The sequence below is a fragment of the Chiloscyllium plagiosum genome, chromosome 3 (assembly GCF_004010195.1).
Source record: "Chiloscyllium plagiosum isolate BGI_BamShark_2017 chromosome 3, ASM401019v2, whole genome shotgun sequence".
NCBI lineage: Eukaryota > Metazoa > Chordata > Chondrichthyes > Orectolobiformes > Hemiscylliidae > Chiloscyllium > Chiloscyllium plagiosum.
The window spans coordinates 36304456-36328687 of record NC_057712.1 but is presented as its reverse complement, the minus strand read 5'-3'; the positions used below and the strand labels follow the sequence as shown (position 1 = coordinate 36328687).

At 40.1% G+C, this 24232-nt stretch overlaps 1 protein-coding gene across 2 annotated transcripts in view; it reads right to left on the bottom strand.

Moving 5' to 3' along the window:
• Window positions 1-343: 343 nt before the first annotated feature.
• The window catches only part of ggps1 (geranylgeranyl diphosphate synthase 1), a 50756-nt gene continuing 26867 nt past the window's right edge, over window positions 344-24232 (bottom strand). The window contains exons 3-6 of one of the 2 annotated variants that reach the window (XM_043679887.1): window positions 15935-16030; window positions 9112-9182; window positions 891-1656; window positions 344-662 (exon numbers count right to left, since the gene is read on the bottom strand). In XM_043679887.1, coding sequence (XP_043535822.1) covers window positions 901-1656; window positions 9112-9182; window positions 15935-16001 — 894 coding nt within the window. In that variant the 5' untranslated portion in view covers window positions 16002-16030 and the 3' untranslated portion in view covers window positions 344-662; window positions 891-900. The other variant, XM_043679896.1, reaches the window with a different exon arrangement.

The window sequence follows — 24232 nt, the reverse complement described above, 5'->3', positions numbered from 1 at the left end:
TACGATACAGTGCTATTACTTCAGATTATCCCCTTCATCATAGGCCTCAAGGCCCTGTCTGCAAGTGACCTCAGCCAGTGTCTTGATATCTCCCATCACCATTCTTAAGATAAGCATTAAGAGTAATGGGTCTTTTTAGGCATCCTCAGATCAGAGAAATTCTCATGCAACAAGAACTCAATGATGAGCTGGCCTCTAACAAAATGGGAGGCAAGGTAAGGGAGCGTGGGGCTGTAAATGATGATGCATTGGAAAATGCAATCACGAGACTGGACCATTGTATTTCTGTTCTTTGTTATATTCTTGATGAAACACCAGGGTGTTAAATTACCATCACACCATCTAAAAATTTGCTCATCTGGAGTTAATCATTTTTAAAAAAGGTGGAGAGCCGACATTTTCAACTGGAATCTCAACATTCTTAGTACTTCCAGTTTATCAATTTTTGTATTTTAAACTAATGATATATACTGCAGGGCTAAGGATAGAGAGAGTACAATGTATCAGGTCATAGAAGAAGAATCACAGGAGTGAACAAGAACTCAAATCAGAGTGAACTGGACAGATGAGAAGTGACAGAGAAATCAAGTAAAAGCACTCATGACAAGGTGCATGTACGTAAGGGGTACAAGAGAGGAATGGGTCTCAAAAAAAAAGCAAAGGAAATTTTTGTATTTTAAACTAATGATATATACTGCAGGGCTAAGGATAGAGAGAGTACAATGTATCAGGTCATAGAAGAAGAATCACAGGAGAGAACAAGAACTCAAATCAGAGTGAACTGGACAGATGAGAAGTGACAGAGAAATCCAGTAAAAGCACTCATGACAAGGTGCATGTACATAAGGGGTACAAGAGAGGAATGGGTCTCAAAAAAAAAAAAAGCAAAGGAAACCATTTTTATGTCTCTTGATATATTCGACTAAGTTGATCAATTAAAGCTGCTAACTGTGGGTTACCCCCTAAGTTGTCAATACTTTTGTAAGCTTCAGATTCCAATGTTTTGAGCGTTTCTCTGGTGTAAGCAAAAGAACCCACCTTTTCAAGATAGCTCACACAGTATTTCTTGACATCCATATTCTCAGTTCGCTGTCGCAAAATATTCTGCACTTGTGTACTTTCTGGATGTGACCAGATGGCATGAATAACAGGGAATGAAAACTTTCCCTCTGTTAAATCGTCACAAAACCCCTTATTTGCACTATATTCATTAGATGCTAAGTTTGCATAATCGTCACGTATTTGGAATAAAAGCCCCAGTGTGTTAAGAAGAGGCTTGAAGTCAGATTTATTTTCAGAGAATAGTTGCATGAGGCCAACAGCCAGTCCAAAGAGTCCTCCAGTTTTCTGTAGCACCATGGCCTTATAACCTTCCAATGTGGGACATGTGTATGTATCTCTCCAATTAATGTCCAAGCCTTGACCTCGATGCAGTTCAAGTAGCTGGTGTGTGAAGATTTTAATGGCTTCTGGGTGGTCAAGGGTCATCACCTTCTGCAGACTCAAAAAGTAAACATAGTTGGCAGAGTTAATGACGCATGGAACACCGTAGATACTGTGTGCCACAGGAAACCCACGGCGCAGCTTAGAGTTATCCTCAATATCATCGATCAGCAAACTAGCACTGTGCAACATTTCTGTAACTTCTATGATGACCTAGAGCAAAAACAGAAATATTTAAAAATGTAAAAGAGGACATACTTAAAAGACAACTGACCAATTTTAGCTCTGCAGAAAACACCATCACCACCAGATATGGCTTGGCTACATCAAGCTTTACCAGAGCTCTACAAAATCCCATTCTGGTCTTTAAATCCTTTCTAACCCTTTGTTACCCTCTCCTTTTGATTATGCCTCACTGAAGCATGCAGGTATTTTCACTGATAAAGGTGCTGTATAATGTAATTTATTCTTAAAAAGTGAATGACATTGATTTACTGAATATCATTAAGCTTCAGTTTATTAGTAACACCCGTTGGAAATGAAAATTGCTAACTTAGCAATTATTGGTAAACAAAGTGAAAGGTTAACAGCATAACTAAAGTAATAATCAAGCACTTCAAAAGAGCTATCCAACTAGTCCAATTCTCTCATTTTCCCCCCAACTGTACTTCAAATTTGGCTTGAACTTTTCCTATGATAACTTGCAGCATTAAGTTCACATCTTTCTACTTATGTTAATCACCTATTGCTATTGGAGATCATTAAACCATAGGGCACATATTCAGTCAGCATAACTAGGAGACAACCTATCCCTAACTATTCCATCAAAGCCCCTGTTGAGCAGGTGTTAGAATAGAGTTGATGACTGGGAGATTTGAGAGAAAATAAAATCCCATTTTTCACTGTCCCCATTAACTCAAGTTCCTCTATTCAGGTACCACCTGCGTAATTATTCTCTGCATCCTCCCAAGGCTTTATTTCCTAAAGCATTGTAAACAATGATACGACACAATGCTCTAGCTGAGGCCTAACCAGGGACTTTCAAAGGTTTACAATAATTTCCTTGTTTTTGCACTCTATACCTCTGACCATCAAGATCCTAGATGTGTTCAGGTAGCCCGAGTTCAGCTTCAAAAGTCGAGAACTTGTAAAGTTTAATAAAAAACTGAAATTAATGGAAATAAACTGAAGCATTTCATAGCCAATAATAGTGTAATGTGACCAGTCATTTAATATTTATTTCAAAAGGATCAAATTATAACAATATTCTCAACCTGTCCCATCAAAAATTGTTTTGAAGTTATAGCAGACTCAACATGTGAACAATTTCTCTCAACACATGCTGCAAGATCTGAGTTTTTTGTGCATTTAATGTTTCAGCTTTCAAGCATTTGCAGCATTTTGCCTTTTACAGAATTTGTGTTATACAGAAACATTGTGCAGTTTCTCTATGTAGCACAGCTATCACTTCTCATTTAGGAGGGTTGGCTGGTGGGGGGTGTGTGTGTGTGTGTGTGTGTGTGTGTGTGTGTGTGTGTGTGTAAAATAAATTTTGCAAAAATTTATTTTACAAGTATTCAACTGTCAAAAAAATCTTACACTCCTATGGTAGGTATCATACTTCAGGTATAAAAAGCTCTGGCTGGAACAAACCAGTTGTGCCATGAATAATTCTGGGGCTCAAACTTGAGGGAAGATATGCCAGTCTCAGAATACAGATTTACTAGATCCACTTCTGGACATTAAAGGGTTAAGATACAGGAGAGAAATAAACAACTAGGATTATACCAGTTAGAAGTTTTTGGTGTAGTTTGATCCAGGTTTGAGGTATTAAGTACACATTATTTCTGTACCCTACTCAAAAACTAAGAGGTAGTGCCTAAAAAACTACAGCCCAAACTTTCAGAGCTGAAGTTAGTAATCACTTCAATACAAAAATGAAGTTTGGTATTCACTTGCTGAAACAATGAATAGACAACTGTGAATTCAAAAATTGTAGACTTGTGTTCACCCGAGGTGTAAGCAAAATCAGGACAAAGGTTGCTGTATTGAATTAGGTCATGGATCAGCTATGATCCAACTGAGTGGTAGAACTTAAGTGGCTAACCAGCCAACTTTTATTGCTCCTCTGTTCAATGATCATTTTGGTTTAGAAGGTAATGTTTACTTTCCAGAACCACATGTACTCAACGACTGGAATGAATGGTAAAAATTGAACAATGAGGAGGATGCAATTATGCTGACATAACTGAAACGTTGACTAGAATGCTCAACTTTAAGTAGCAGAATACCATAAAGATGTAGGAGCAGAAACAGGTCATTCAGCTCATCAAGTCTGCTTTCAGTGAGATCATAGCTCATCTGAACCCTCAACTCCACTTTACCTACCCTCCCCAATAACCCTTGATTCCTTACGGACTGAAAATCAAGTCAGCACTAACATAGGGAAAAACGAGATAAGCTCACATTAAACCAAGTGCAGTTGCTGTCCAAATAGCTGCAAAGTCATTGTTACTAAGTGTACTGGCCTTGCCATTAATGTTACGATATTTGAATAATAATGTAGCACAACACACACCAGGATTAAGAGCACCTAGATTTTCAATCAGCTTCACTGACAAAAAAAGACATTCAGACATCAATTAGATGAGATGTTTTCCAGCCATCCATGTGCACCAGTTAAGAACGAGATTAAATTTAACATTCTTCACTATCTTCAACCTAGTCTCAGATACAAAACTAGATTTTTCTAATCAACCCTGTACAGAGACGTTTCTCTGCACCTCTGGAGCGGGTGGAAGTTGAACATGGGTTTCTTGACTCAGAGGCAGGGACATGACCACTGCACCTTTTATGAATCTAGTCTAGATCTCAAAATTAAAGAAACCAGGCAAATTTTAATAAAAAGAAACCAGACAGCCAATTTTAGATAGGAAAACAAGATAATCAGGATATCTGGATTTCAGACACTTACACAATTCATGTCATGTTTGCGACAGTTATACCTGGCTCCTTTGTGTAGGATTTCAAACTAGGGCTCACGGGAATTTCTCACATTTAGATTTGTCAGTCCAGCATGGTGTCAAAATTTGGTTTTCCTTCCTGGTTTCTGTTGCTAAATATAACTCCCTTCCGCAACAGGTGGATGTTTCATAGGGTAGTTGACAGTGTCCTCTGTAAATCAGAGCTGTGGGATACCTAATGAAGCTGAGAATGCACAGTGTTAAATTCTGTTAGAAACAAAATTAGAAATATTCCAAAATGGTAGGGACTTCATGGTACTAAGACTTTACCCATATGACCGGTCAAAACAAAAGATTCCTTCAAAATTTTGTGAAGGTCGCAAATCGAAAAACCCACATTTCAATACTCAAGTTACAAAAGGAAGTGCAGTGTCAATACACCACGAAACTGTTCTTATTCAAAAAGGGGCAACATAGCAACGAACAGACATGATAGGATAAACCAAGCTACAGAGGAATGCAAATGCTGACCCCATTACAACTGTAACAGCACCTAAATGTACTTGTCTATCAACAGGATCTGCTGGAGTCAGTGTTTCAAAAGTCATTGGCCAAGATACTCCTAAGACCAAACAGACATTCCTGCAATGCAGAACAGACTTGCACTTGAGGACCATTTGGAATCCTTGATGCAGCAGTGATATGGAGGTGCCAGTGTTGGACTGGGGTGGACAAAGCCAATCACAACACCATGTGAGTTCAACAGATTTATTTGGAGGCACTAGCTTTCAAAAGCACTGCTTCATCATCAGGTGGTTGTGGAGCAAATCATAACAGACTTTTATAGCTACAGGATTGCAGTGTCATGAAATGTAATATTAAACAAATTTAACTTAAGTCTTTCATCTTTTAGAAAGATCATGTTTCAGTTCCTTCATATGTCAATCCAAAAACTTTCTTAAAGATACATTCTTAAGATAGCTTTTAAACAATAGGTGCCATTTCAGCTCAGAATGCACTGAAGGTGTGAGGTTTAAGTCTGTGTCCCAACATTAGGTCAGATAAGTAGACTGGGTGAACGCGTTGCATTCACATTGATTTGAGAAGAGGCAGCAGAATAATACCAGAACTAAATGCTCCCTGGTAGGATAAAGAGGATGAAAGGAGCATAACCTCAAAGTTAGAGCAAGGCCATTTAAGAGCGATGTCACAAAGCACTTCTTCACATGAAAGGCAATGAAAGTCTGGTAACTACCTCAAAAGTTGGGCCAACTGAAAAATCAAGACGGATACTTTTGTAGTAGGCAAGAATATCATGTATGTGAATTCAGCAGAGACAGCTTAGCCAATATCTAATCAGAAAGCTTAGAACTGTTTGCATGAAATAGACATTTGTTGCAAGACAAATTTTAGATGTGTTCCCACCTTCCAATTCCTAAGCATCACTTGATTTGATGGAACAAGTTTAAGATTCCAGAAATTGTGCCAGACCATGAATGAGAATGCAGCTGATTCATCAAATAGAAACAAGTAATTCAATGTAAGGATAAATGAAAGTCAAAGGGGTTTTAAACCATCTTTTGGTATAGGAAATATCAAGTGGACTAAAACAAAGCTCAGTAGGTGCACATTTTAATAGGATTGCCTGTAAAAATATTGTAAAGACTCTAGTTCATCAAAACTGCATTTCATACAAAGATAATGGAGAAAGCTAAGTTCTTTCAAAGACTCAGTCAGATGTGCAGTACAGAAACATACCCTTCGGGCCAACTTGTGATGGACGGACATTCTAAATAAATAAGTTTAAGTTAGCTTGCTGAGCGAGAAGACTGGTTTTCAGACATTTTGTCACCATATTAGGTAACATCAGTAAGAGTCCCTGGTGAAGCACTGATTAGATTACCTACAATGTGGAAACAGGCCCTTCAGCCCAACAAGTCCACAGTGACCCTCTGAGTAACCCACCCAGACCCATTTCCCTCTGACGAATGCACCTAACACTGAGCAATTTAGCATGGCCAATTCACCTGCCCTGCACATCTTTGAACTGTGGGAGGAAACCGGAGCACCCAGAGGAAGCCCACGCAGACATTGGGAGAATGTCTGTGTGGAGTTTGCAGAGTCGCCGGAGGCTGGAATTGAACCCGGGACCCTGGTGCTGTGAGGCAGCAGTGCTAACCACTGAGCCACCGTGCCACCCTGGTGATGTGTCCTGCCTCTCTATTTACAGGACCTGGTTTCTTAATTGGGTATTGTCTTTTCCAGGAACAGTTAGGGCCTGACCACAGTGGCCAACCATTTTGGTAAAGCCAAGTTAGAGAATCCCTACAGTGCAGTCATTCAGGAAAATACTAGCTTGTAAGTCAAATAGCTTCAAAAAATAAACTTAACAATTAGCCTTTCTTATATCACACACCTAACAAAGTCCATCAACAGATGTCATGGATCACTTATCAGCCACTGATGAATAGTAGACATAGCTGGAGAGAAGCAGCACTGGTAGCCCTTTCGGAAAATATTCCAAAGTTAGGCATCAGATTTTGCCTTGCATTCAAAACTCAATAGCCTTGGTCCCCAGCATTACTGTAATCTTATCTGGCCCCAACCCGCAGATGCTTGCACTCCTTTCGTGAGCACACTACCAATATTCATTCTACCACTGGGGACTAGGCCTTTGACTATGCCAACCTTTGAACTCCCTCAAAAACCTTCCTGCCTATCCTTCAAGATGCGCATTACTATGTTGAATATTATTGAGACAGGAAGGATGTAAAGTTGAACAAGTTCAAGAACGAACTAACTGTGGTGGCCTCATTAATACTGATGAGAACTTGGATTGAAATATCAGCAACTAAACATGTTTAATCAAACATTTGAAAAAGAGACTGGCTGCAATGCACATCAATAACTGTATAATCTGCTCTTATTCTTGTTGTCTGTCAAGTGTTCAGACAATTTTTGTCAATGCTCAAACTCAAATGCAAATCAATGCTAAATAAGCACACTATTCTGGTCCCACACTAAAATAAAAATACTCACTGCTCAGAGTGCACTATTTTTTAAACCAATGTGTATCATGGTAGCGAGTTTTGAGAAGATTTGGAGCTCAGGTTGAGGTTCTGGATATAGGTTTGCTCATTCCAGCAAATCATCCAGCTCAGTGATTAAACCTACATCCAAAACATGCATCATGAAGCCAACAAAAGCAATCTTTCCTTTTAAGCTTTGCATTATATTTAAGTGTATTGGTAGAGGGTCTCAGTTATACACAGTAAATTTCTCGTATGCTCTCCAATTATGCCTACTTCAGAGCTAGAGTTAGAGCGCCAAGTTAGTGTACAGCAAAGTTATGCAAAACTGTTTAAACTAGGCCTTAGACCCCCAGTGGACTCGTCAAATTCAGATTTGATTTATTATTGTCACATGTATCTAGATACAGTGAAAAATTTCACTTTGTATGCAGTATAGACAGATCACACCATAAAGAGTTCATTGGGGTAATAGAACAGAGCAGGAAATATAATGTTACAGCTGCAGCGAAGGTGCAAAAAGAGATCAAAGTTAAATTTAAAATTTGAGGTCCATTCAGAAGTTGAAGCAAGCAGGGAAGAAGCTGCCCATGAATCTGCTGGTATGAGAGTTGAAGCTTTTCTTAAATCTTCTGCCCAAAGAAGAGGGTGTTGGAAAAGATTAGAACGAGGATAGAAAGCCTTCCATTATGTTGGCTGCCTTTCAAGGTAGCAAGTAGTACAGATGGAGTCAACAGATGCAAGGTTGGCTTGCGTGATGAACCGCCTGTGTTCACAAGTCTGTAGTTTCTTACAGTCCTGGGCAGAGCAGCTGCCATACCAAGCCATGACACATCCAGATAGAATGCTTTCCAAGATGCATCACGAATATTTGGGAGTCTATGCACCATACTTCAAGATGTGTGGAGTCTGCACATTCTCCCCGTGTCTGCGTGGGTTTCCTCCGGGTGCTCCGGTTTCCTCCCACAGTCCAAAGATGTGCAGGTCAGGTGAATTGGCCATGCTAAATTGCCCGTAGTGTTAGGGGAGGGGGTAAATGTAGGGAGGTGGGTTGCTCTTTGGAGGGTTGGTATGGACTTGTTGGGCTGAAGGGCCTGTTTCCACACTGAGTAATCTAACCTAAAAAAGATGCACAGGCGATTTGCTAGAATGTTACCAGTAGTAAAAGGACTTGAACGTGTGGAGAGACCAGAAAACTTGGGATGTCCCGAAAATATTAAGTGATGTTCAAAGTTATGGGTTTTGATACAATTGATAAGGAGAAACAGTTAGCAAGCCGAAAATAGACTTAAATTTAAAATTAGTTGATTAAAAAAACAGATTGCAGACCTGAGTTTTTCCAATGTTCTGAGAATTCAATAACTTCAAAAAACTGAATATATGTAACAGTAAAGCAGCACTAATTGGACAGCTCTTTCAAAAGAACTGGCATTGGTACGATGAACCAAATAGTTTCCTTTTGTATTCTGCACAACTTCATATAGCTACCAAACTACCATCAACAGAAATTGTGTGACTATGCGAATGACAAAATAATTGCAATATTTTGTTGAGGTTAAAACACAATGTATAAACCAATTTTTACATTTTAACTTGTAATCTACAATTCATAGCTATTAGAAATAATAATTTCACAAAATAAAACTCAACATCTTTAGGATGCAAGGAACTCTTACCTTAAGTTTCTCTTCCGGGACATTCAACCAGTGGTTAAAGGCTTCCGAAAGTTTGGTTCTCAATTGTTTGCCTGATTTAAAAAAGATTTCAAAATTGATTTTGTTTAACAATGCCCTTTACAGAATAATATCGGTTGGCCAACACGTGACTCCAGAGCAAATGTGGTTGATGCTTGAATTGGCCAAGACATGCATCAAACCCGAAAAAAATCTCTAAGGAATGAAACTGAATTGATAACACCATTGACCTTGGCACCAGAAATCATGCTCAACCCAGCAAAACCTTCCTTTATCAGGAGTTAAGGGTTTGAGTTACAAAAAGAGACAGAATTTTTTCACCAGAATGTACGAGTTTGAGGGGTAACCTTGAAGAGCATTGATGAGGCGAATGACAAAGGTCTTTTCCCTAGGATAGGGGAGTTCAAAATTAGGGAACATTAAGGTTAGAAGAAAAAAAAAATTTCAATTAGTACATGAACAGCAATAGTTTCTTTCTATAAAAAGTAGTTCATTTGAGGAATGAACTGCCGCAGGCAGAAATGGATACAGGTACAGTTAGAATGTCTAAAAGACATTTAGATAGGTACATGAATAAGAAAAGTTTGGAAGAATATGGGTCAAATGCAGGCAGATGGAACTAATTTATTTTGAGAAAATTGGTTGGTGTGGACTAGTTGGACTGCAGGATCTGTTTCTATGCTGTATGACTATGACACTTGTTGCAACCTTAGTCAATGCAATCCTTCAGATCTCATTTCAGAAGTTATTAACTCAAAACCACACTGAGCAAGTCAAAATTTCAATTTGTTGGAAGTGTGTACATTTCAGCAGCATTTGATCAACCAAAATGGAAAGCGACCAAAAAACCATCCTTGTTATGTAGGCATAATTGGTAATGCCAATATTTATTGCCAATCCCCAATGCGCTGTGGTGAGGTATCCTTTTGAATGGTCACAGAGCTGTTACGGGTACTACGTTCAAGATTTAACCCAGTGACTATGAAGCTACATCTTATAGACATCCTAGTCAGAATGATATGCAACCGTGTACACAATACATTCTCATACACTTTCTGCTCTTGTCCTACTTGACCAATGCCTGGAGTGCTGCTTGGCACATCCTGCACTTACACAGTAAGTGATGAAAGCTGCTTAAGATAAACACTATTATCAATTATCTAATTGACAAACTAAAAAAATGTAGTGAAGAGCAGACCATGTTGGCCTGGGACTGGAGTTACACAGATACAGACAATACAAGGACAGCAGGTTTCCTCTGTAAAATAGCATCAGTGAACCAGTTAGGATTTCACAATAATCTCAGCAAAAGTCAGGACTGCAGATGCTGGAAGCCAGAGTTTAGATCAGAGCAGTGCTGGAAAAGCACAGCAGGTCAGGCAGCATCTGAAGATCTGACAGCTGCAGGGTTATTTAGTTACTGATACTAACTTATTTCTGGGTTTCATAGAATAGTGCAGCACAGACAGCCAATCAATGCATCATCTTTTTAAAACTTGAACTGAATTCAAATGCTCAAGTTGTGGTCGAATTTGAATTGTTGTTCTTGTAATTATTACCAGGCCAATGACAATCACACCACCACACATTCTGGATGAACTAACAAGAATTGGGTTTTGGACAAATACCAACTACATTGGACTGTAGTCTGAAAAGGCTTTGGAATATAATTTAGATAGCATTTAAGATATCCAAGTATAGTGGAATTTCCAACTTAAGTGGTGGGCAGCTGCAGTACCACAATGAATACCAGTGGGAAGTCCTGGATCAGGAACAGTTAGAAATGTTATTAACAAAACTCTCCATGCTGGAAACAATTATAGCACAAAAACTTTCCAACCAGTGCTATACCCATAGAACAGCATCAAGACTCAAACACAATAGCTAAACAAATACAAGGTCCAATTCTCAGCATGCCCTTATTATAGTATCACAGACTAAGAGTAAAGGAGCTAGCCATTCCATACCTTGGGTCTTCTGACCCAACAATTCATTTAATGCCACATAACACTCCTCCTTCACACGGCCCTGCACATTCCTCATTCACAAAAACCAAATCTCCTCTTGAAGGCTTTGAATGAACATGCCTCTATGCTTGCAATGTATTTTATATTTGAACCACTCACTAGACAAAAACTGCTCATATCTCTGTGGTTTCTTTTCCCAGTAAAAAGTGGACAGAAGGTAAAATGAAATTGATTTGGTCTCAACACACAAGGAATGACTGTGCTGTGTTGAAGAATGTGCCGGACAGGCAGCATCCAAGGAGCAGGAAAGTTGACATTTCGAGCACAAGCCCTTCATCGGAGATGAGCCTCATCCCTGAAGGGCTTATGCTCAAAATGTCGACTCCCCTGCTCCTTGGATGCTACCTGACTGCTATGCTTTTCCAGCACCACACTGTTCAACTGATCTCCAGCATCCACAGTCCTCACTTTCTCCATGACTGCGCTGTGTTCAAGAACATTTCAAGTACATAGTATGTTGCAGAAACATTTTAGTTTTTATATATTTTACTAAATTCCCAAAGCAGAACTGCAAGTAACAAAATCTGGCTATGTTTCCAATGCTTTCCAGACTTATCTAGTGATTGCATTTCACGACTGAACCTTCAGAACTCACTTCTGAAAATAATCGTTTTGATTAAAAAAACCCACCGCATCTTCACTTTCCCTCCCCAAACTCTTGAAGTAGGCAATCATACATTTCTCCTGTCTCCAGAGACACTTTAAACAAAGGCCAGTCACTGACATGGCCATTAATCATGTATAACCATTGCTTTTGAAATGTTTTTCAATTTAGGACTGTTCAAGTAGAAAAAGCTAGAATCACTCAGATCAAATTTGAGATGATTAAATTATTTATTTGGCAGATACAAGGAAGACATGAAAAGAGGACCTGTAGGTCAGCTGAAGTGGCAGTGGCAGTATTGGTTAGATGGGGACGCGAGTATGAAAGAGCAGGCAGACAAGCAAGACAGAAAGCAACTGATTATAGTTAATTAGCCAGCTGCAATCCTGCTGAGCACTGTCCAATTCTTTTTGCAACTCATGTCTTGCCAGTTTCCAGAAGAAAATAATCTTTTGAATCTTTCAAAGAACTGACAGCTCATTTTGGAGTTAATCGATCTGATCAAGTGCCGTGAAAGAAAAAAAAATGACCATTTAATTGCAAAGAAACAGATTTCAGTAAAAGGTTCAAAAGACCCCAGGTTTGCCAATATAGTGGTGCAAAGGTAGTATCTGGACTCTGGACCCTGGACCAGCAAGCAGGCAGTCAAGTTCACCTGCCTCAAGAGTTGTGAGATAACATCTTTGAAAAGGCAGATTAGAAAAATAGGTTGAATACGAAAAAATAAGAATTACATCTAAGATAATTGAGACTCATCACTGGGAATGAGGGCACCGAAACTAAGGAAAGAGCCTGCTTTTTCACCTGTCCCAGATTGCAACAGCATCTCAAGTCAAAGTAACACATTAGGTTGCAGAGATTTCAAAAAGAAACTGGGAATAAAGCTTGAAAAAGGCAAGTAAAACAATTTCCATTTCTCAATAGATACATCAATTTAAGCTCTACAGGAACTCACTCTACCTCTTAAAATTCATTTTTGAATTACTGGGCATACCTAAAAAGGTAACTGCCTCCACGAGAAGTAGTTCTGAGTGGAATTCATGGACTGAATCTGCCCTGAAATGAGACCATAGATGTGTTTCAATAAGCTGAAAATACCATGTCTTATGAAAGTTGGTACACACCCATGTGCCAGCTCAAATACATTAGGTAGATATGGTTTAATTTACTATCCAAAGCTATTTGTAACCATGAGGAGTAACTACATTTATTTCAAATACTCAGGGACTAGCAGAATGTATCCATTTGATAATTAAGACAAGACAGTTTATTTCTCTATTCATTGAAAAGTGAACACATACGGGGATGGGGAGGATGTTTGGGTGCATTGTTTTCTTAAATTCTTTTCGGGTTCTGAACACTTAAAGTGATGCTTCCTCTGGGCTTGTAGTTAGAACCAAACGTTACACCCAAGTGGCACAACTGTACAGAGTAGGAAAAGCAGGCAAATAGAAGGGAATGGGAAAAAGGAGGTTTTAGTAAATCAAGGGAACAAATGTTATTGTAGCCAGAGACAATTCCAAGATGCTATGTTGCTCTCTGCTAACTTAACTATTCCACCAAGCAACTGCAGGATATTGTGGTGAGAAGGTGTATCGGGTATAAGCAGGGAGGAAAGAGTTAAGTTTTGAGAAACAGGAGGATCAGCTGAACATGGCTCAGATCAGATAAGAACTTGTGATTAACAATGGGGTGCTGGAGGTAAGGGTAATGGGTTAACAAGGTGGAAAAACATTCATTGTGTAGAGCTATTTAACCATATTAGAAACATTCAGTACGCAAGGTTTTTCAGGTACTGTATGCTAGTGAGCACTAAAATCAAAAAAGGTGGAACTGACAAACATGTGGCTGGATAGGCAGAATGAGGGCAAGTTTGCAACATTGACATTGAGGTTTGTTATGATGCAGGTAGGATCTACACAGGCTGAAATGGGCTGCAAATCACCAGGGCTGGGAAAATATCCACGTAAAGGCAGTTTGGTAGTGTTGTTGGAATGGGCTTAAATGGATTCATTTCTGGGATGGGAACAAAGCTGTACCACTAAAAGTGGAGCAACATGAATCAAAGAACTGTTGTCAGAGACAGCACTGGTGTTATGAGAGGTCAGACTTAAGGGAGTAGAATTAGGTTAAAAATTAGGTTTGCAATGCATATGCAAATACAGAAGTCTTGAAAAACCCAAACTAGTGAATCGTCAGCACAAACAGACTTTTGGAAACATTATGCCACAGCAACAAAACAGCTGAAAAGTTTTAAAAAGAAAAGGGCAGAAATAGTACCAATATTCATGCACTTGCTGTTTCAGGAAGATGGGAAAGAAAATATTTGAGAACTAAGCTACTCACCCCTTCAAGTCTGCTCCATTGATAATGATCATGCTGATCAGATTCAAATTTCAAATGCACTTATCCACCAACCTGACAACCCACATAACAGTCTGAAACCTTCTGAACTACCAATATATTTACATTGCTCCAAAATAACATGATCACTGTACATAGTACTTACACAGAAGAAAATCCCACTTGTGCCATGAAGCATTCTCTATTTTTGTATTAAGTTTCCCCTCACAATAAAGTGAATCTTCGATTATTTTTAATTGCTTACCACAATTAGATACTGAACTTTTGCAATTCAGAGTCCGCCCCACCCCTTCTGCGTCTCAGCTTTACAATCTCCGAGGAACAGGAGTCGGCTAGCCCCTCAAGCCTGCTCCAAGATCATGGCTGATAAGATCACAAAGCCTTGTGCTAAAATACACTTCTCTCACTTTTATATCAAATTCCTTTTGTCATTTGCTTCCCCTATCCCACAGTCACTAGATCTCTCTGCAGTCAATTGTCATAAGCCCACAGTAAGCCATAGATTCAAGAATGAAATGAGCAAATTTTACTTGGTATTTCAATATCTAAAATTTATAAAAATCCAAAGTAGGGGTCCGATCACTGAGCAAACAGTAACAGCACTATTATTTATCCTGTCATATGAAAATCATTTACCACGGCTCCCTACATTTTGTCCTTCAGCCAATTTTTAACAAATAAATAAAAATCAGAACTGACAGATACTCAAATGAATTTGTTAACCAATCTTGGGCAGTACACGAATTTTTAAAAAATGCATGCTACATCCAAACCATTTTTCCTGAAAAGTAATTTCATCCATTATTTCAAAAAGAAAGCAGTGGCCCTTACCAAATCCATAAGCTCATTTACTCAAACTTCAGTGTCTATGGATTTTTGCCTTGACTATTGCTTCAAGAAACCAACTTGCAACTACTGCTAAAACAATGTCCTTTCACTGTACCCTGCACAAACAAGAGTGTCACAACATCTGACACCTCCTGTATCTCAGACTCTGGCGAGACATTCTGCCATCTCCACTTGTACTTCCTGTAAAAGGTCTGGGATGCAAGCCATCCAAGACCAGAACTTACCCACTCTTGATGGAACCAATTCAGAAATCCTTCGCATCAATTTTTACATCTTCCATTACTTCAGCTGGTTCTATTTCTGACAGTTTGTCTTTTTAAATGCAAATACAAAATATCCATTAAATATTAATTATGCATCACTTCTAGGCTCCACCATGCCTCTTTAAATCCTTGAACTGTTTACATATTGGTAGATTTTTAAAAAAACTCAACTGCTATTCTATTCCTTGTGCCATTTTTATTTCTTCCCTTCTCCAAATATTTGGCTTGGATTTCACTTCAATACATCTGATATGAACAATTCTTGTTTTTGAAAAATCTTTTCTTGATCTCATTCATTGAAAAGGAGGAGCACTGGTTTGTATTCACATACCTTTCTCTTCTTTCACTTCTGCTTGAAAAACAATGAAACTGTCTTACCATTAAATGCTAATTGGTTCAAGGAAAGAAACTTGCTGTCCTCACCAGTGTGTGTGTTCAGGAACTCCATTCAGACCAATGTGGATGACTCTTTCACAGCCTGCCTTAGACGTCACCCAGCAAGCTCCTCAGTTATACAACCCATTGAAGATAATACTAGCATTCCCTATTTCGAAATAAATTTTAACAAGTGAAGCAAACTAGTAAATTGCAGATCTGTGACATTCAACATAGCTTTCACGCTAATCTGGCTACTCATCTCATTTTAAAAAGGTGATTTGATACTTTAAGAGGACATGGAAAACACCAAGGCACTATACCTGGCAACTGAAGCAGATAGTGGTAAGGCTCTAACAGGATTCTTTCAGAAGCTTGCTTGTTCTCCATAGTATTGACTCGTACAGATGAGCGTTAATCTGCATTGAATTAAATATTTAGTCAATAACCATTTGCAGACAAGATATTTACTAAGTTGTTACACCATTGACATTAATCTTCCTGATCAGATTTACCAGGTTTAATTTCATATATTAAAGTAGAATGTAGTCATGAAATACCAATTAGGGATATCAAGTACTATTATCTCTCCAAAAAGGAGAGTGTATGAATACCAATTTTAAGGATGCTCAGTGCAACACATGGAGACAGTAGTCTCCCTAACATATTACACCAGCTACAATATTACAAGCCAAACCAAAGTCCAAACTTCAGCATTTGGATTTCACAAAAACTCAAACGTTTAACCTGACCCGAGAGATGGGTATGTTGTTATTGGAGGGGATCCGGAGGGACAGGATTTACACGTATTTAGAAAAGCAAGGACTGATGACGGATCGTCAACATGGCTTTGTACATGGAAAAAAAGTCTCAATAACGGGATTTGAGTTTTTGGAAGATGTGAAGAGGATTGAAGGAAGAGCACTGGATGTGATCTATACAAACTTCAGTCAGGCATTCAATATCGTTCATCAGGGTAGACTGGTTAGCAATGTTATATCACCTGCAATATAGGGAGAGCTAGCTATTTGGATACAGAACCGCTTTTGGTTGGTCTTCCTCCTTCTGAAGAGTTGTTTTGATCTTTTTACAAAGTTCCAAAACAATGCAACAGGTTATAAAACAGTAATTACTGCTGGTAAAATGTGAGGAAATCAGTACCACTGAAAGTACCTCAAAAGGAGCAGCTCTTAGTCACAATTATTTGCCACCCTCCATCTTGGATCACCCAGAATCCTCCCACATACTGGGATAGCGTCAGCTTAAGGGCAGAGAGGGATGAGCATTTCTAGCATTCAGGAACATTTTCTATATGAATAGACTTACAGACCGATAAAAACTAGACAATGCAGAATCTTGTTCTTGGGAACGAGCTGGTTTAAGGAGATCAAGTGTTAGAAGGGGAAAAACGTGGTCAGCACATGAATCACTATCACAAGGTTTAGGATGGGTCTGAAAAGGGACATTGAAAAATCCAGGACAAAAGTAATTAAACAATTGAAAAGCAGGCATACTAGCATTATTTGGGTGTCCTCATTCTAAGTGACTAAATGCACATGTACATTAGTTTAGTCAATTGTCACTATGCAATCCACCAGCAGGAATTAGCAAGTACAAATATAACGCATGGCTCTCTTGTAATGAAAATTATGATTGTAAACTCAGTTTAAGTAAAGCACTTAAGTACCATTTGTTAAATCTTTATTTGACAAGCTAAATGCTTATTTAAAAAAGCACAAAACAAAAACAGTAGTCGTAGGCATTTCAGCCCTCAGCCTACTCCATCATTCAATGATCACCTTTGATCACCCTACTTACTCCTTATATCCTTGCGTCCCTTTAGCTCCAAAAGCTAAAGGTAATTCCTCCCTGAAAACGTTCCATGTTTTGGCTTCTGCTGCTTCCTGTGGCAGGAAATTCCAAAGGCTCACCACTTTGGGTGAAGAAATTTCTCACCTTAGTCCTCAATGACCTAACCTGTATCCTTCAACTGTGACCCCTGGTTCTGGATCTCTACTTAATGGGAACATCCCTCCTGTGTTTACCCTTCAATTTTGCCTAGTCCTGTCATGACTAAGTTTCCATATGGTTTGCCCCTTTGCCTCATTCTTCCAAACTGCAGTGAATACAGTCCTTAGTAATTCAGTCTTTGTTCATGTCAGTTCTGCCATCCCAGAAATAAGTCCAGTATACCTTCATTGTACTCCCTCCACATTCAGAACATTTCTCAGAAATGGAGACCAAGATTGCATGCAATCGTCCAGTTGTGATCTCATCCAAGGCCCTATAATATTGCAGCAAGACATCTCTACTCATTCAAATTCTCTTGAGATGAAGGCCAACATACCATTTGCCTTCTTTACTGCCTGCTGCACCTCATATCTACCTTCAGCAACTGGTGTCAAGTCTTACTGCTCCTTCCTCTTTACTGATCTCACAACTGAAATATTAATCTGCCTTCTGTTTTTGAAGACATTTCATCTGCCATACAATTGCCCACTCAACTTGTTTCACTACAATTTAAACATCTCTATCAACTTCTTCAAAATTTCCACCCAGCTTCATTTTGAAGATAATGACTTGGATGGAACGTACGAAGCATGGATCAATGTGGTATTCATCACTGGCTGCCACTCAAATTGACCAGTTATTCCTACTTTGTTTCCTGTCTACCAGCCAATTCTTCATCCTTTCCAGTACACTACCCCTAATCCCATGTACTGGAATTTTACAGGCTGATCTCTTGTTGAACCTTAGCAAAGACTTTTCAAAATTCAAACAAACTATATCCACTAGTTCATCCTTAAATCTCCTAGTTACATACTTTAAAAATTCCAACAAGATAGTCATGTATGATTGGCCTTGTGAACTTACACTGATTCTGCCTGATCTTGTCATCATTTTATATCTTTTAGACTAGCATACCCCCACCTCCTCCTCCCCACACCAAAGGTAAGGCTAACCAGTCTATTAGTTGGTTTTCTCTACCCTTCTGGTGGATTACATTAGCTACCGTCCAATCCACAGGAACTATTCCGGAGCCTATAAAACTGGGGATACTAAATACCCCTCAAAGTATATTCCTTAGAGGAGAAATTGAAAAATGTGAAAAATCATCCATGGCTTAACAAGGAAGTAAAAGATAACAATAACAAAGCCTAGGGCATATCATACTGCCATCTGTGTTTAAAGTTCTCTCAGTCCTTCAAAGGGCTACTAAAAACAAGATCAAAAGAACTAAGATGAATTACAAACGAAACTAGCAGAAAAGAGAAGCACTGAGACCAAAAGCTACGAGTACATACAAAAGAAAGAACTTAAGTAAATGTTCACCCTTTCAAGGATGACATGACTAGGTACTAATGGGAAAATAAAGCATGAAACTAATATTTTGTCTCTTTTCACAGTGTAAGATAACAGGGATAAGGTGTAAGTAAACTCATGAGATTAAAGGCAGATACGCCCCTCGGGCCTAGGGTATGAAAGTAGGTGGTAATGAGGAGTGGATTCTGGCAACTTTAGATTGGACATATGCTCACATGGGACAACCTTATTCAAAAAAGGAGGAAGCTACAAACCAGTCAGTTTGACCTCCATAGTGAGGAATTCCTGGAATCAGAGATAACTTTTTTTCTGCCATCACTGCACCTCATTTGACAAAGACTCGCAACCACCCTCCAAGGACCCCTTCTCCTTCCTACAAACTTCCTCTTCCAGCCTCTTATCCACCCTGGACCTCCTTATTGCTAACTGCCAACATCAGCCATCTTTATTTCTCCACCTCCTCACCCCTCCAAACGTGCAGTGCTCCATTTGCCACACCAATCCCTGTTTTGCTATCAAACCAACTGATTGAGGTGGGACTGTGGGAGATTGCAGGTCAAACACCAATTCAATACCACGTCCACCTTGACAACGACCCCATCACGGCCCATCAGGCACTATCACCCACATGGTCCGTGACCTTATTGCATCTGGTGATCTCACCTCCACCCTCAGTCCCCCTGCCCACACTGCTGGTTCTACCTGCTCCCTAAGATCCACGAGTCCAGCTACTCCAGCCGACCCATTGCCTCTGCATATTCCTGCAACCGTTAACTTATTTCTTCCTGCTTCAACTCCATTCTCTCCACCTTGATCCAAGCACTTCCCACCGACATGTGGTTTGGGACACCAACCACATCCTTCACCTCTGCGGAAACTTGCTGTTCCCTGGCTCCCAGCATTTCACTTTACTATGGATGTGTAGTCCTTTTTCATGCCCATTCCCATAGTGATGGCCTGCAGGCCCTCAGTTTCTCCCTCTTCAACAGACCCATTCAATCCCCCATTACAATACATTTTCACCTCACTGAATTAGTCCCTCATCCTCAAAAATTTCAACTCTTCCCAGTTCCTCCAAAGCCAGGCAATGGTCATGCACAGTCACATGGGCCCCAGCTATGCCTATGACTTAACTGCCTACAAACAGCCCCTCTTCAGCACACCCGTAGATACAGTTCCTCAACTCTTCCGCCATTACATCGATGACTGCATCGGTAATGCATCGTACATTCAGGCTGAACCGTATAAGTCCATAGCCTTCACCAACAGCTTCCACCCTACCTTGAAATTCACTTGGTCACCTCCTGGTCTTTCCTTGACTTCTTTTCCATCTCTGGCAACAGTTTATAAACTGACAGTTACTATAAGCCCAAACTCCCATATCCACCTGGACTACACCATGTCCCACTCCATATCCTCCGCAACTCCATCCATTTTTCCCAACTCCATCTCAGTCACATCTACTGAGGAAACATTCCACTCAAGCATCCCAGATGTCCACCTATTTTAGATATGCTTTTTCCATTATCCAGAAAGCGCTCAACCACACCACCGCTCTAACCCTCCACCAAAACATAAGACAGGGTCCCCCTTGACCTTCCTTTCCACTCCACTAGTCTCTGCATTCAACATATCATCCTCAAAACACTTCCGCAAACTCCAACTAGACCCCATCACCAAGAACATCTAGCTTCCCCCCAAGACTGCCTTGCACAAGGACCATTCTCTTCAACAATCTTGGGCATCCTCGCTTCCCCCCAACCCCCGTACTTTCCCATGCCTGTTCAGTACCTTCCTCGCCTCCATCCTGGGACCCAAATTGTCTCACCTGGAAGGATTGAGGTTCACCTGCAGCTCCTCCAACCTAGTTTACAGCTGAGAGGATTCAACATTGAGTTCTCCAATTTCAAATAACCTGCCCACGCATTCCCCCTCCCCACTCCTTTTCCAGCCCAGCCTCCTCCTAGCGATTCTTTCTTCCAGCTACCAATTGGATTTAATCCTCCCATCGACCAGCCACATTTCTGTTCTTTTTCCTGAGATTCTTGTGCAGCTGATGCAAATGCCTTTTCCAGCCCAGCCACCTCCTAGCGATTCTTTCTTCCAGCTACCAATTGGATTTAATCCTCCCATCGACCAGCCACATTGTATCCATTTCTGTTCTTTTTCCTGAGATTCTTGTGCAGCTGATGCAAATGCAGATGCCAGCTTCTGTTGACAAGCAAAAAATTAAGCAAATACATTACAAGCTCTGAAGAAACCCTTAATACACTTTGCAATGCTTACGAAGCCACATCAAGGGTTCTCTGAACAAAGGAAACAGTCCTTCCTTTATACAAAATCTTTACACCATGATGCCCCCAACACAAGCCCTCATTCACATGCCACTCAAGACAAGGCAGGGACCACATCATTTCTAGAAACAATAAATGGAAATCATCCCCTAATGGTCAAATCTGTGAACCTTTTCTAAAAACGGAGTGGTCAATATTCCAACTGCAATGTTCTTATTGATTTTGAATAGGATGATGCAAATGACTGAATGGCAAGGAGTGGGAATGTAAATTCCTTACAAGCTACAATTCACAGGAATCCCACCCTAGCCTTGGTACATCCAATTTCCTGCAGGTCAGCAGAGCAAATCAACCTTTTAATAGCACACCCAGCACCTGTATTCACTAACTCACCATTCTGCTTCCTGCCCCCCCCAAAAACCAACTTTATCTGCAGCTCTCCCTATCCACATGCCCATTCCTGAAGGGTTAGGCTCAAAACATCGAATTCTCCACCTCCTGTTGCTGCCTGGCTTGCTGTGTACTTCCAGCCTCCTGCTGGTCTACTCTGGATTCCAGCATCTGCTGTGTTTTGTCTCTGACTTGACATTCCTTACAGACATATCAAATATGATTAGATTAGATTCTTTAGTGTTGAAACAGGCCCAACCAGTCCTCACCGACCCTCCGAAGAGTAACCCACCCAGACCCATTTCTCTAATGCATCACTATGGGCAAGTTAGCACGGCCAATTCACTTGACCCACACATCTTTGGAATGTGGAAGGAAACTGGAGAACCTGGTGGAAACCCACACAGACACGGGAGAATGTGCAAACTCCACACAGTCACCAGAGGCTGGAATCAAACCTGGGACCCTGATGCTGTGAGGCAGCAGTGCTAACCACACAGCCACTGTGCCACCCAATATAAACAAGCTTAACTGTAAAAAGGTCAATGACTTGTGTCAACATCTTCACTTAATTTTTGTTTTGGAGCTGCAAACCATATGCTGACAGCTAAAGGTGATCTTTGAGCAGCAGCCCTGTCAACCACCCTTAATACTCACTCCTTTTAGCACAAGCATACGTACCAACTCAAAAGATACATAACACTAAATTCACCAAAAGGCTTGTTCAACAAGAACTTCCAAACCCACCTCTGCCACCTAAAACAATGGAAACATCAGACAGTAGGGAGCACCCACTACCTGCAAGCTCCCTATATATCCATACACTCAGATTTAGAAATACATTGCTATTGCTTCAGTGATCAAAATTCTGGAACTCTTTCCAAACAGCACTATGGGTGCCCCTCCATCCAATGAGGGCAGTTCAGAGAGATAGATCACCACCTTCTCCAGGGAAATCATGAAAGGGCAATAAATGCTGATCAATCCCTCAATGCCTACATTTCATGGCCTAATGAAATATAGTCTCACTGTGCTGATTGGTGTTGTGTGCAATTACGGTCCTAATCAGAATATTTATATAAAGGATACAGCTATGTATATATAATTTAAAACACAAACTAAAGTCATTCAAAGCAGCAAGCAACTAGTTGTGCTTGCAAAGTAAAGCAAGTTTCCCAATCAGAATGCAACTGAAATAAAATCTAGACCTTTCAATGGCTGCTCACAAGATCATTCTTGAATGATCGTTTCCAAAAGCTGCTTTAACCTTCCTCTTAAATTTGATTCTTAACATGCACTTTTGGAGCTCAGCAAACTGACATATACTCTCCATTGAGCAAAGGTTTAACAGTTTAATGACTCCACTCCAAATTCAGATTCTTCTCTATTACATCTGATCACAAAGTACTTCACAAACAGTAGTTATTTTTGGAAAGGAGGCACCAAGTAGAAAGCTACAGCTAATTCACAAAGTTTCAAACAGCGTATTAAGCTATTAGCTACACTTTGTTTTTGAGCTTAATTAAATGGAGAAATACTGGACTGCAACCCCCCCCTCCCCTCCCCTCCCCTCCCCGAGTGCCATGGAATGTTTTGTGCATCTGAATGTAGTGGCTCTTTAGTACCATTTCTTGACATCACATGAACTGAATTGGAGATGTTCAGGACCTCAGGAGAAGACAAATGCCTTCAGCATCTGCACTCCACATTCCTCCCTGAAAATTATTGCAAATGCTTTAACCTCAGTTTTTGTCCTGATATACTGGCTCTATTGTCATTGAAGATAGAGATGTTTGAAGAACCTACAGGTCCAGTGAGTTCTCACACTTCCGATTATTCATTTCTGGATTCACAAGACTGTAGACCTCATGTATTTTATGGTTCATAGGATCACTTGGATATCAAACAGCTTGTGTTAGAACTAAGTACTCTTGTGAGATATTAAGGGTTAATTTGCTCTGCTGACCTGCAGGAAATTGGCTGTACCAAGGCTAGGGTGGTATGTCTGTCTTAAAGGTAGAACCTAAGAAGTTTACACTCCCATCCATTGCCAGAGCCATTTGCATGGCCACTTCCGAGTTATTCAGAGTACAAGAATTACATTGATTTCTGAACAGGGGGTAAGAACATGGCTATTAAAATTCTGACTACTCCCTGTAGTTAAACGATTCACGACAGATTTGACAATTAAGGGATGATTTATATTATACAGTTTCAGGACATGATCAGGTCACATTGTCTTGAGTGACATGTGACTGTTGGTATTACTAACGGACGTAAAGATTTGTATAAAGGAAGAAGAACTGTTTGTTTGTTCAGAGATCCCTTGACATGGCTTTGCAAGCATTGCGAAGTGTGTGTTAAGGGCTCCTCCACATCTTGTACTTGCTTAATAAATTTTGGCTGTTCACAGAAGTTGTTATATTACAGTTGCATCAAGTGTGTAAGGTTATTTTTTCCTTGAGATTTTAAACACCGGTGGCACAGTGGTTAGCACTGCTGCCTCACAGCACCAGAGACTCTGGTTCAATTCCCACCTCAGGCGACTGTGTGTGGAGTTTGCACATTCTCCCTGTGCCTGTGTGGGTTTTCTCCGGGTGCTCCGCTTTCCTC